Source organism: Dipodomys merriami, unplaced genomic scaffold (genome assembly GCF_024711535.1).
Source record: "Dipodomys merriami isolate MVZ:Mamm:240054 unplaced genomic scaffold, mDipMer1.0.p SCAF_8, whole genome shotgun sequence".
NCBI lineage: Eukaryota > Metazoa > Chordata > Mammalia > Rodentia > Heteromyidae > Dipodomys > Dipodomys merriami.
Window position 1 is genome coordinate 10303049 of NW_027206401.1, and position 14573 is coordinate 10317621.

General features: G+C 43.6%; 1 protein-coding gene and 1 long non-coding RNA gene across 18 annotated transcripts in view; one reads left to right on the forward strand and one right to left on the reverse strand.

Annotated features, from left to right (window-relative positions):
• Syne1 (spectrin repeat containing nuclear envelope protein 1) overlaps positions 1-14573 on the forward strand; it is a 406378-nt gene that overhangs the window by 358924 nt on the left and 32881 nt on the right. For 15 of the 16 annotated variants that reach the window (XM_070010443.1, XM_070010444.1, XM_070010431.1 and 12 more), the window contains 3 exons: positions 9989-10151; positions 12408-12595; positions 13702-13852. In XM_070010443.1, the coding sequence (XP_069866544.1) occupies positions 9989-10151; positions 12408-12595; positions 13702-13852 (502 nt within the window). Of the gene's footprint in view, positions 1-4631; positions 4996-9988; positions 10152-12407; positions 12596-13701; positions 13853-14573 lie in introns of those variants that run through there. The other variant, XM_070010446.1, reaches the window with a different exon arrangement.
• On the reverse strand, positions 247-4615 carry LOC138819141 (uncharacterized). Of its 2 annotated transcripts, none has more exons than XR_011369327.1 (3): positions 4394-4615; positions 1016-1229; positions 247-935 (listed from the first exon to the last, which is right to left on the reverse strand). It is a non-coding gene; the product is annotated as an uncharacterized lncRNA (long non-coding RNA). The 2 variants fall into 2 exon arrangements; XR_011369328.1 differs by having other exon boundaries at positions 1053-1229; positions 4394-4614.

Below are 14573 nucleotides of genomic sequence, written 5' to 3' on the forward strand. Positions count from 1 at the left end.
TCTTATTTTATAAAGCTAGTGTTGTTGGCTTGTGGTTGGAAGAAAGAGAGTCTTAGCCAAACAATAACCATTCCCTAAAGAAAAAATTCTCTATTCCAGGGGTAGTCAGCCACCCATGGGGAGGAAAGAGAAAGTTTGACCAATATTTGTGAAGAGTGTTTGTAGTCTTCAAGAGTAAAACAAACCCCCTCCATGTGAAAAAAAAGTATATTCCTATTACATTTTTGGTTAGCAGGGGTTAGGGTGATAGCTGATTACTGCCATTTCACGTTGTCATAAAAATAAGCATCTTTATTACTAAAATTTCATGCTCAGCTTAAATAGAACTATAAGCATGTGCCTTATAGATGAGGCAGATTACATTCAGTTTCCATGGCACAAAGATCTGATGAGTCAAAGAGAAAGAAGTCATTAAAAAATAAAAACACAGCTGGGCACTGATGGCTCACACCTATAATCCTAGCTACTCAGGAGGCTGAGATCTGAGGATCACAGCTCAAAGACAGCCCGGGCAGGAAAGTCCTTGAGACTCTTATCTCTAATTAACCACCAGAAAACTGGAAGTAACACTGTGGCTCAAGTGGTAGAGCACTAGCCTTGAGCTGAAGAGCCCAGGGAGAGCGCTCAGGCCCAGAGTTCAAGACCCATAACTGCCAAAAACAACAACAACAACAACAACAAAACCCACAGGAGCCTTTACCAGCCCAGTAGAATTTCCAGTGGTATTGATTGATTGATGGACTGATGCACTGAGTTATTTGAATTTATTCTAAGAGGAAGTGACTAATAGATATTTAGGTTAGGCACGCTTGTCATGATGGAATGTAGGTTCTGTGAGGACAGACAGCTTCATCCATTTCATTCCAACAGTAACGGCTGTGTCTGGAGCTGAGGATGTAGTTTAGTGGAACAGGCCCTGAGTTCCATTCCTGACACTGTAAAAACAGAAAACAAACTAATAGCAGTAAGAATCATAATAATGATGCCTGAACATAATTGGGAATAGATTGTTTACTCAATGAGTAGATGAATTCTTGAGTATTCGAGTAGACCTTCTTTGTGGGAGTGAGGAGAGATGACAATTGACAAATGCTCCCAATATATAGCACTTGGGGATGCCTCCACAGCCTCCTTTCACACCTGGCTCCTTCCTTCACCTATGAGTGGGGCACCGTGGCTCTGCAGGCAGAGTGCACGGGCTGATTGGTACATTTAGCATATTCTTTTTCCTGTAGGGAAATCAGAAAGAGGGTGTAACTCAAAAAACGAAGATGATCATCTATTTTAGCCATAATGAAACAAAATCGGAAGTCACTGTTTATCAGTCTTTGGAATGTTGGGTGACAATGCTGTTCTACTAACATGTATTGAACACTTTTTGCTCAGAATCCTACAGCAGGCTTTGTGTACATGTTTTAGACGGTGGTATACAACACCCACAGAAGTGGCCAATATCGCTCCATCTGTTTTATAGATGCGCACTCTGAGGACTTGTTCATGGTCCCACTCTTGTTGAGTAGCACACCCTCACCACCTGACTTCAAAGCCATGACAGAGAACACACTGATCGCCCTCCTGTCTGGGCTGGAACTTCCTTTTCCTGCTTAGAGAGAATGCAGCTGAGCGGAAGTTAGGTTCTGTGGGTGACGTCAACAGTCGAATTTCCCAGTCCTTATTTGTGTGTGGGGGCGGGGGCGCTTAAACTCACAGCTGCAGGCTTTCCTCATGGCTGGCACTCTACCACTTGAGCTGTACCTCCAGTTCTAACTTCTTGCTGGAAATAAGAGTCTCTCAGATTTGTTTACCTGGGCTGGCTTTGAGCCTTCATCTTCAGACTTCAGCTTCCTGAGTAGCTAGTCTTATAAGTTTGAGCCACTTGGAGCCTGGCTTGCTGGTTATGTTTGAGATAGGGTCTCATTTTCTGCCTGGGAGTAGGAAGTGAGCAGCATCTGGGTGTGGTCGACCTATGTTAGGCTCCTTGTGTGGGAAGACAACAGCTATGTGCCATTGTGTCCAGTTCATGCTAGAACTAGGGGAGTCCTGTCGTAGTGGCTTTCAGACCTTGAGGATGAAACCACCGAGGCCTCTCGTCTTGGAGTTCATGGTGAGAAGGTACACACACAACAAAACCCAGTCAAACAAGGAGCACTGCTCATTTTCCACATGGAAATAGGAATTCTTCAACAGTTTACATGGATGAAGGTTTAGCATCCCAATGCTCTGATTAACCCCACTGCCCAACCACTATCCTCAAAACAAAATCTTACTTCAAAAGCAGAAATCAAGTCCTCTTTTGTGCTATAAATACCATTTAGCCAGACCTCCCACCTATCTCAATGGATGGGCTGTTTTGCGTGTCCGTAATCCAAACACACTAGTTAAACTTCTACACTTCCGTTAGAGGTTTCACTGTGTGCTGTAGTAGGAAATGAGGATATGCACTGTGACAAATCCAGCTTCAGTGTGATATCATACAGAGTTGTTGTGAGCAGCAAGCTCACAACAAAGAAATTAACAGATATTACACATGTTCGGATTCACATCCATTCATAACATTTTGAGTGGCTTTTCAGATGAGAGTTTTCTAGTTGTTCTTTAGTTTACTTTCCCCAAAGACACATTAATAGCGTTTCATTAATAATATGTTTATAAAATGTATATAATCAGCTGGGCACCAGTGACCCACCCCTATAATCTTAGCTACTCACGAGGCTGAGATCTGAAGATTGTGGTTCAAAGCCAGCCCAGGCAAGAAAGTCTGTGATTATCTCTAATTAACCACCAGAAAACTGGAAGTGGTGCTGTGGCTCAAGTGGTAGAGTGCTAGTCTTTATTTTTTGGGGGGTCCAGTCATGGGACCTGAACTCTGGGCCTGGGCACTGTCCCTCAGCTCTTCAGCTCAAGGCTAGCGCTCTATCACTTGAGCCACAGCACCACTTCCGGCTTTTTTCTTTTTGCTTATGTGGTGCTGAGGAATCGAACCCAGGGCCTCATGCGTGCAAGGCAAGCGCTCTACCACTGAGCCACCTTCCCAGCCCCAAGAGTGCTAGTCTTGAGCTGAAAAGCTCAGGGACAGCACCCAGGCCTAGAGTTCAAGACCCACAACTGACAAAAAAAATCTACACATATACATATATATATATATATATATATATATATATACACTTACATATGTTGATACATTACTCAATTATGTATATGAATATATATAATCCATATAGATGTATATATGCATATGTGTATATATGTAGATAGGATCCATTTCCAATTGACTTCTTCAAAAGCAGACCAAGTAATGTATTAAGCCTTAATTTGCCCTACCATTCAGTGCCATAGTGGATTCACCAGCTCCCTTTTGGCTTTGCCAAAAGACCCTTGGCCTTGTGTCCTCCATGACTGGTTTACTGGTACACAGAGTACATGGGCATTTCCATACCTGTTTGTAGCAATGACACAGCAACTGAAATAGTTCTGTGCTCTGTTATTCTCACCTTTCCCCTTTTCCAACCTGCTTTCATGCTGATTCATTAAACAGAGCAGAGTGGCCTTTCATGTGGGCAATGTTGATGTTTTTTATATATTCAATGCAGGAAATTTGGAAACTTGATATTCTCAAGAGAAAGTTACCTTCTGTTGAACAAATGAATAGATTCTTTTCTCTAAGTCTTTCACATATCATGTTCTTTTGTCATCTGAGGTCATATTTTGAGGGTCTTTTCTGTCTGAAATTTTGGTTTTTTTTTTCCAATATATTTATTATCTTAATCTTTTTTTTTTCCAGTCCTGGGGATTGAACTCAGGGCCTGGGCACTGTCCCTGAGCTTCTTTTGCTCAAGGCTAGCGCTCTACCACGTGAGCCACAGCGCCACTTCTGGCTTTTTCTGTATATGTGGTACTGAGGAATCGAACCCAGGGCTTCATGCATGGTAGGCAAGCACTCTACCACTGAGCCACCTTCCCAGCCCTGTATTTACTATCTTTACATAGTTGTGCTAAGCAGTTGCCACTCAAGAAAGCAGTTTATGACTCTGATCCTCTCATCATCCTCACACACCCCACCCGCCCACACCTTCCCTCGCCTTTGCTCATTGTTTAGGATGTATTGCATTTCTTTTGCCATTTAACAAAGCAGTCTATGTATACAATGCATATTGATCTGTCACCCCTTCAACATTTTCATCCCCCCTTTTGACCCACTCCTTCGTTTATTTTTCTTAATTTTGTGGTCTATACAACTGCATTCTCCTACAGACAAAGAGAAGACTAAGAATTCTTCACTGTCATTCTCCAGTAATCTGTTAGGAAGGTAAGGCCACACACTTTCCCACAGAGTATCTTTTCCTCTCACCTTCTCAAACACTCCCCCTCCCCCCCCCCCCGAAGTCCTACTTACATTGCTGAACAAGAAGAAAAAGAGAAGTTGCTTCATTTCCTACTATAATTTTCTGTTTCTGCAGGGCTTTTGCCAGTGTTTCGGTGTGGTGGTGGTGGGTTTTTTTTCGAAGAGCCTTCCCACTGTGACAAACAATCCAAAAGAAAAATTGCCTTTCCTCATGGGAGGGGAGCATGTGTGCGGCCAGCATTACTTGTGCTAGCCTTTCTTTAGAAGAGCTGTGCCCTCCTCCGGGCAGATTACACTGAGCTTTTTTTTCCCCCTTCTTACCCTCGTGGCCTACATTCCAGGAGATCAGGCCTGGCACATGTTAATGAATGTAAGTTTTATTTAGCAACATGACCACTTGTCAGTGCTCAGTGTCATGTTATCAGGCAGAGGCTACCACCATTTGTCTAGAGTGAACATTTTTATACGTCTGTCTGTCCCAGACCAGGGGATACTTTCATCCCTACAAGGAGGGTAGCCTTTTTTGCTCAGCAGAGCCTAACTTTGGCGAGAGGAAGCTTCATGGTGGTGGTGGAGGACTTCCGAGCCGCGAGGATGGCGGAGGACGGCAGCGTGGACGCGGAGCTCCCAGACTGTAACTGCGATGTCACCAGGCAGGCGTTCCCTTGAGTCCCTTCCACTGTGCATAGTTGTCGAGTTACGTGGGGCTTATAGGGTAGAGGCCGGAAGCTTTAATCCAGAATTGTTTTTGCCGATGTGAAGGCAAAGTGACTGGTGTTAGGAGATGGTAGGCCATGCACTCCCGGGAGTTGTTGGTTGTGTTCTTGTTCCTCTGCTGGGCATGTGCAGGTGGATGGAAAGGTTACAGGGCTGTGTTATGACTTGGTAGTCCAGTTGTCTCTGGATTGTATGCGTCATGCAAGTAGTATGGCAACAATAGAGGCAGAGACAGACATGGGAAACATATTCAGAAAAGATCCAGTTGGTCTGTCATCTGCTATTTAAAGGACAGGAGTCTGATGAAACTTCAGTTCAGCCTTAACAACTTCACAGCTCTAAAGAGGAAAACCTCTCTTTAATAAATAAAAATCACATTTCAGAGGGCTGGAGGATTTTGCATGTGAGAAGAAGCAGCTTTTGTTCATGTTTGTCAGTCAGTTGGGGCCTTAAATTAATTAATGGAATTAAGAATTAAATATATAAATATTAAAATGTTACTATTGATATTAATAGAAGATATATGGAAATGTATACATTTATATATATGTGCATTATAATTATGGCACCATGCAAATATTTAGCTTGTAATGTTTTTAATTTTAATTAACAATATAATGGAAGTTTTTACTTTAATTAAAATTGTTTTTACTATATCATTCTCCATTTCTTTAGATAGATAGGCTTTACTAATGGTGCTTTGGGTTCTATTTGGAATTTGGGGGTTGTGTTGGGTTATGGCTATACCAACTTATTTGAAGGAAAGGAATGGTGTACTATATACGTGTGAATGTGTACGCAGGCATGCAGTGTGTCGGTGTGCATGTGCGAGTATAGTCATGGGCTGGTTTATTAGGCTGGACCTTTGGATTCTGCAGTTCAGTCTCTCTTGAGAAAAGCCAGGTGCCTGAGATACACATTGAGCTAGGACCGGAGAACCATAAGGCCACAAGAACTTGTGGAATTGCTAAGCTTATTGTGTTCATTTGCACACATAGGCCAAAGAGGCAGGCATCTAATTTGGATTATAATCCTGGATGCGACCAAAAGCCCAAACTTGTAACAATGCTAAATAAACAGAAATATTATGACATTGTAACCAGAGACTTCCTTTAAAGGAAGAAGGGGAAATCCATGAGACATTTCTTCTAGAAAAGAACAATCCCTACCATGAAAATATTATATTTAATAGACTACTACAGTAAATGTATATGGGCTTTCCTGCCCACTTCACCCATTCTCATATTTGCACCCAAACACATACACACACACACACACACACACACACACACACACACACTCTCTCACTCATACACTCAATGCTATTTGTACCAAAATACGCTTTCCTTAAAATCATAAGAACCACTTAACTCTTCACCCCATGGACTTTACTAAATTTACACGTCACTTTGAAAGACGGACTTGTCTCTAATGAACTGTATGAGCATTCATTTCCGTGTCACGATGCCCCTGACACATTACACACTAACCATGCTGATTTGGAATTCATTCAGTATATAAGATTGCTAATCCTGTCATTTATTTTGCTGGTATAGATAGCCCAAAAGAAGATGTTTACTCACATCCCTTTGTGCTGTGGGTCTCTGGCTGATATTTATCAGCTTGGAGTCAGGAAAATGAATGCATTTTATTACTTGATGAATAGACCATTTGCAACTCTTAGACCTACAGGGAGGAAGAATATATTAATATCAAGTTGAACACTTTTACACTAAAATGTTTACTACAAATATTTTACATCAACTAATTGTTCGTGGTTGATAGGCCTTTGAGCAACATCCAGATTTAAACTAAACACTGAGCTTAATATGTAGCAGGAGAAGCGAATGTAGAAATTTGTATTCAGCTTTCTAAAGAACTTCCTATAGAGGAGACTGCCACAGTAACCCCAGGGGACTGCAGTCAGGGGAGACAGGAAACAAACACTTCAGCTTCTCCTGAACCCTCACAATACCTTGAGGTTGTAATACAACCCCATTCCAAACCACAGTCAGCGTTCTGACTTACCAAGTCTGAGGGCAGGAAGCTGGTGCGGTGGGAGAGCTTGCAGGGAGGACCTGCTTCGAAGGGCAAATCAGGACAGACATCTCAGTGCTGGGTGCCACCCTCTAGTTCTGTTCTCAAAGCCATTCAACATGGCCAAGGAAGGTCCTGCTGATGTCCACCTCTGTGCCATAATCCTGTGCAGAATATGCCATTGGATGCAAAAGGACGTATCCAGCATCCATTCTGAAACTGTCATTCACTAACTGATGACCTAACCCCCTCCTCCAAAATTGTGCCCTTATGAATGAGAGAAATGTGAGCAGATGTATGCGAAAGGTCTTGGAAATATTGTTCAGGGTCACCACCATCAAGGGCCAACGAGGGCTGGATATGCCTTGAGCTTCTAAAGCTAATCAGGGAATTCTTATCTTGAGTGAAATTGTGAATCATGATAAACATAGCAACAGTTTCATCACCAATCAACAGAATACATTGTGCAATACGAATGTAATTTTTTAAGACCATAGTTGTTTTTTTTTACAAAAGAATTCTCAACACACTTGAGAGTGCTTTCACAAATTACAAAAGTGATTAGCATGTGGGTGTTGCTATTATAACTAATCAAATGCAGCTAGGATGCTTAGCTGATCATGATGAAAATCTCTTCAGCAGCAATTGTGTGACACTGATTTTAGAACAATCTCAAAGAGGAAAAGTCACCTTGGGATTGCCTTTTCATTTGAGAGAGAAGCACTAATTGATCAAAAACCATCAGAGAAGGGATTAGATCAATTTTAAGGAATTAGAAATAAAAACGATCAGAATGCTTCAGTGATGATATGTGTTCTTGAGAGTAGAGAAGCTTGTCAGGAATATCTGGGGTGGGGAGACAGAGCTGGGAGCTTGCACGTGAGGGTTGAAAGCACCCTCGACCAATTCTACATCCCACTTTGAGAAGGATTCACTTAACATCGCCACAGAGTAGAGATGGGAAATCCTGATGATTGTGAGTGTAAGCTATCAGCAGCTGAGAACATTCTACTGAAGAATCCCCTTAAAATGCGTCCTATCCCCACAGTCTTAAAAATCCTGTCGCTCTTGACATTCTTTTTCAACCTCTTCAAGTAGGCCAAGATGACATTCTTTGCTTATCTGCTGTTTACCTATATTAAGAACAATGAAACTAAGCTGGCCTATTTCCTCAACCAACAGGAGGGCTTGTGGATTAAAGGTAGAACTGTTGTGAAGTTGTTAATCATATATCATGACGACCTTTCAGTTTAGAGCAACCTATGTGCATTCAGTCATGTCAGCCCACCAGAACAGATCATCAATACCTGATAGTAACCTGATTACCTAATAATAACACAGTCAAAAGCACCACTGTATCCATCACAAACACCTTCTCACGCTCTGCTCACATTGGGAAGTGTCCTCAGGACTGCTGTACACACTCTCACTTGTGTGTCCTTGACCTTGTGTGACCTTGACCGTGTGTACCCTCAACCCATGTGCCCACCCCTGCCTCCCCCTCCCTGCTTCACACATACTTCCACTTATAATAAGTCCTCATCTTTCTTCTCTAGTTGACTGCTTCTCTGTCTAAAACTGTTACAAGGCTATTCCAAGTACTAAATTACATTTATCTCAGCAAATAAAAACTCATTTTTTCTTTGCACAGAGATCATTCTGGAAGTTCCATGTCATCGCCATTCACGGTCATGGCCCATGTTTCTAAAATAAGTCACACCTTTCTTGACCATAAGCATCTTCCAGAGCCTGGATGCAATCTGTCTATGTGTCCACAGCCTGTGAGAAACTCCCTCACAGGCTCTCGGCCCCTTCTTCCTGTCAGGCGCCAGGGCCTCCCCAGGCCTCATTGTGCTGTGTCTCTCTGCGGCAGGGGCGAGCATTCCTTCTCAGACTTTAGCAAGTGTCAGAATCACTTGAAGAGCCTGCACAGCGTGGACAGTCCCAGGCCAGTTCAGACACAATAGGAGTGGATTGGGGCTGGGGAATCTGTATTGGCATCAGTTCAGGAGACTGCGGCTCAGGTGCCTTTTGATCACACTAACCAATGTTTCTCTTGCCCCTCCTGTTTCAGGTCTTCCTGCTCCTTTTCTGTTATTTTTATCTTAGTCTGTGATCCCTCCTTGAATTAACCGTGTGTGTGTGTGTGTGTGTGTGTGTGTGCGCGCGCGCGCACGCGCACATGCATGCACGTGCATGCTCATGCGCCAATGCTGGGACTTGAACTCAAGGCCTCAGCATGGTCCTTAAGCTTTTGTGCTCAAGGCTGGCACTCTACCACTTGAGCCACGGCTCCTCTTCTGGCTTTTTGCTGGTTCATTAAAGATAAGAGTCTCACAGACTGGCTTTGAGCTGCAATCCTTGGATCTCAGCCTTCTGAGTCCCTACTGTTTTAGGCGTAAGCCACTGGCACCAAGCTTGAATCTACCTTTCAAAATTCCTGCTTCACAGTCTAAGCCCCTCTCCGGGGTCCCCTCTAAGCTGAGCATCCACAGCACATGGTGTTAGCTGACTGCTCTCTTCTGCACCTTAGAAATGCATTCCAATTTTTCTACCAAGTCTCACAGGCACATAAAAACCCAACCTTAGTGTGGTCTTGATCCCAAGAATTTGGGAGCTTCCAAAAGTCGTTCAAATGGAAAACTCCTCCTCTTCATCTCCTTCTATCATACCATCGGAGGACCAGTTCTATGAAATCCTCACTTTGTGGACAGGGAAACAGAGGCACAGGGAGGTTCTTCCTCCTGGCCAAAGCCGCAGCAAGTGGCTGAGCCAGGAAGGATCTGGGTGCCTTGGCGATGGACCCAATGTGTGCTTCCACCAGTGGAGGCAACAGGAATAGGCCTCTCACCCATGCCATACACACTGGAGGTTCACCTTCTCCGTCCACAGGGTGAAAAAGCTGAAGGAGACGCTGGTGGCCGTGCAGCAGCTGGATAAGAACATGAGCAGCCTGCGGACATGGCTGGCTCACATCGAGTCAGAGCTGGCCAAGCCCATCGTCTACGATTCCTGTAACTCCGAAGAAATACAGAAGAAGCTGAATGAACAACAGGTAAATCTGAAAAACATTAGACAGCTCTCAGATGCTTGTGGGCCTGGCCAGGATATGGGGTGTGTGTGAGGTGGTGGAGGGATGGAGGATCAAGAGGAAGCAAGGCAGGATGGGTGAGAGTGGATGGATTTATGTAGGAAACTATTAGAGGTCAACTTTTTGCCCAGCTCCCTAGCCTGGGCAGAGTCAGCAGATTAAAATAAGTAACCCGTGTAGTGGTACATGTTTATAATCCCAGCTATTTGAGAGGTAGAGATCAAAAGGATCATGAGAGCTCAGCCTAGGCAAAAGTTAGCGAAACTTCCTATGGCTCAAAGATCAAGCCCAGCATAGTGATGCACACCTAGGATTCCAGCGATGCAGTAGATCCAGACAATTATCATTAGATCCTATCTGAAAAATAGCTAAAGCAAAAAGGATTGGACACGTGGTTTTAGTAGATCACCTATCCTAAGTTTCGAATGGAGATCCTTACAGGAAGATCTTGGATTTATGTGAGGATCTTATTTGATAGTAACCAATCTTTTTAATCCTTGTCTTTGTGAACATGCTCAGGCTAGCTTTTGTAATATATATTTAAAGTTATCAGTCCCTTGATATACTCTTCAACATAAGGGAATGAGCTTATGTTGAAGAGTTGAACTAAATTTACTTACAAAAATAGAGATATTTTAAAGAGAATTTATCTTCTAATGTCTATAAACACTCCAAAACGTTTAAAGTATAACTAATATACTCAACCACAAGTCAGTCTTCTCGCAGACTTTAGAAAATGATATTAAAGAGATAAATAGAAGGAATCACACTGAAAATATAAATCCTAGACTTCTGAATAGGTTGAAGAGTTGTTAGAACAAGAGAGAAGCTGGGGAAATTTGAGAACTAGTGTCCACAAAATTGAAAAAATGTTCATAAGCAAGTCAGAAAATGATACTTGTACATCTCACTTTTAGCAATGGAACTTTGACTTTGAGTAAACCGAGTCAACAGCTTGTGCTAGTCCATGTTCACGCATTGTTTTAAAAAAATACCTAAGCAAATCTGCTAATTAGGAGAAAAGGTTTATTTCCATGTATGGTGTCAGAGGCTTCGATCTCTGTCTGCTTGGCCCTGGTTCCTTTGGGTTTGTGGCAGCTCTATATCATGGCATTCACGTCCTGGGGGCCAAAATGCAACAAAATGAGAAATGTAAGGGGCTGGGCTTTAAATAGTGCCTTAAGGACACTCTCTGCCCCAGAGATTTGCCTTCCTTCCACCAGACCCATCAGCCTTCCAGTAGCACCAGAGGCTGTGGATCAAGGCTGTCACACACGGGGCTTTGTGGAGACACTGCAGATGTGGACTATAGAAAGACAATGGAGAAAATAATGACTAGCGTGTGTGTATATTCTATGCTGTAAACATGAAGGTTGCACATAGGGAAGTTGGGGAAAATTCAATTCCTTATTTCTAATCGTGACCTCTCTATTTCTGTGCTACATGTTAAATTGTCCTCTGAGGAGACTGCTGCTAATAATATCATCATCATAGAATAAATAGATCTACTGCTTTCCACCATGGTGGAACTCACAATTTAGAACAGCTCACAGAGCTCCGAAGCTTAAATCTCAACCCTGGAGCCCCAGCTGTTAACAGGGGCAGATAGAATCCACTGATCGATCAGCTGATGAATGGATTGATTAATTTGAATGAAAGCAATGGATCAGTAGAATCTAGAGTGTGACTCAGCCCTCAGTCATAAAAGAAGGAAGCTGGCTTCATCCTGAGCCTCAACTATTTTGCTTGTATTTGTATTTTTCTAATTGCTCACATAGCCAAAGTATTTCTAGATCCATTTTTCTCATCCTGTACCACCAAGCTTGCCAGATTTCTTTTTTATTTATTTATTTTTTTGTCAGTCATGGGGCCTGAACTCTGGGCCTGGGTGCTGTCCCTCAGCTCTTCAGCTCAAGGCTAGCACTCTACCACTTGAGCCACAGCGCCACTTCTGACCTTTTCTGCTTATGTGGTCCTGAGGAATCAAACCCAGGGCCTCATGCATGCCAGGCAAGCACTCTACCACTGAGCCACCTTCCCAACCCCACAAGCTTGCCAGATTTCATAAGCGAGGTTCCAGAAACTTCCTGTTATTCAAGGAAATGAAAAACAAGTCCGGGGTCGGGCTGGCCATGCAGCCATCCAGGAGCACTACTGTGGTCTCTTGCACCTGCACGGATGTAATGGTGCTTCAGTCCAGCGCGCCGTGTTCCCATGCAGGAGCTGCAGAGGGACATAGAGAAGCACAGCACAGGCGTGGCCTCCGTCCTCAACCTGTGCGAGGTCCTGCTCCACGACTGCGATGCCTGTGCCACCGACGCCGAGTGCGACTCCATCCAGCAGGCCACGCGCAACCTGGACCGGCGCTGGAGAAACATCTGTGCCATGTCCATGGAGAGGAGGCTCAAGTGAGCTGCCCTGGGTGGTTAGGAGGGTGGAAAACTGTTACCAGGCTCACTGTGTAGTCCCCTTTGGTGACACCAGCTACCAACAGCCTTGTCTTCTCCCATTGCTACCACCTGGGTTCAGGAGAGAGAATAAGAAGATTAAAGATACTACACACATATTAAAGCCAAGTTACATCTGATCTGATCAAAACGTAAAAATATGCCCATGCCACACAGGTTAACGTGACAGACTTTGTGGTTCTGAAAAGAGTACCATTCCTTTATTGAAAATCAGGCAAGAACTACATACCCGTGGCTCTGCCTGTAATCTTGACTACTCAGGAGGCTGAGATCGCAGTTCAAAGCCAGCCCTGGCAGGAAAATCTGTGAGACTCTTATCACCAATGAGCCACCAGTAAGGTGTGGAAGTGGAGCTCTCGCTCAAGTGAGTGGAAAAGTGCCAGCCTTGAACAACAACAAAAAATCCCAGTCAGAGCATTCGCAAAGTCCTGGGTGCAAGCCCTAGTACTCACATCAACACACACACACACACACACACACACACACACACGTTCATCCTTTATAATTCAAAATGGTAAAAGAAATCATGATGTGTCATTCCAAAATTATCATAATGCCCCCAAATAAAATCATTGTGCTCCCTGGCAGGTCTCGAAAGCCCAGCATCTCTAGAAAGCCCAATATTTGTCGTGGATGGCCTTGATGCCGGACTTCAATGAATTTTCCAGCCCCAAGGTTTCTTCCTGTAGAACACAGGCCTGAGGGTACACTAGCATGCTGTATTTCCTTGGAAACAACCAGGAGAATTCATGTACTGCACTTATAATATTCAATTTGAGTTAATTCCAAATCCAGCACTGCAGGACATGTGTGGGGGGGGAAACAGCTGTTTTATTTTAGCTCACACAGTTGTCTCTCTCTCTCTCTCTCTCTCTCTCTCTCTCTCTCTCTCTCTCTCTCTCTCTGGTTAGTTTGGCTCAAGGCACAGTTATTGTTTGGCATGCAGCTGCTTATTTGGACACTCTTAATCCCATGGCAGGCATTGGACAGCACTGTGGAGTACAGTCTTAAATAATGCGAATCTGTTCTTTCATTTGCTGTCTCAGAATTGAAGAGACGTGGCGATTGTGGCAGAAGTTTTTGGATGACTATTCTCGTTTTGAAGACTGGCTGAAGATTTCAGAAAGGACAGCTGCTTTCCCCAGCTCTTCTGGGGTGCTCTATACAGTTGCCAAGGAAGAACTAAAGAAATTTGAGGTGATTTATAGCTCCAAATATTGGATGCATTTTCTGCTCTGAGAGTAACCAACTGTGGTCAGTGCTCCAAGACATGAACTGACTGTCCGCCTATGCGTTATTTATTGACATCACTGGCCGATCACTTGGTGGCCACCCTTAATATTGCCTTTTTAAGCAGGCGGGGGAGGCTGTGAACAAAGCCTTCACTGTAAGATTAACAAGAATTAGAAAATAAAGTAGTAATACAGAGAAATCCCAGCTGGGGCCTGGTGGTTTGTGCTTGTAATTGCAGCCTTTGGGAGGTAGGGAGAGAAAATTGAGAGCCATCTTGAACTACGTAGCAGTAACAGGTTGAGAGGGGGGAGGGCGGGCTAGAAGAAATAAAAGGAAGAAAAGGAAGAGAAGGAAAAGGAGTAGGAAGAGGAGGGAGAGAGAAGGAGGGAGACACATTTACTGAGGCTTCCTGGGCGGGGGATAAATTTTGAGGGGTCATAAATGGAGAGCTATATGGATAGCAGCATGTTTAGACCCTGAAATAAATGTCATTCTGAGTTGAATGATGTAAACTACATCACACAAGTTCAGAAAAAAAAATACCTTTCCTTGGAAAAGTTCTAGGAAAAGCCTCAGTAAACAGCAGTGCACTGAGGTCAGCCTACACTGAAAGACTGGTGCTAGGGGAAGTGGCCCTGCTCTGTCTATTATGCTCAGCTTCAGAAAGGTCAGTCTTTCTAATTGG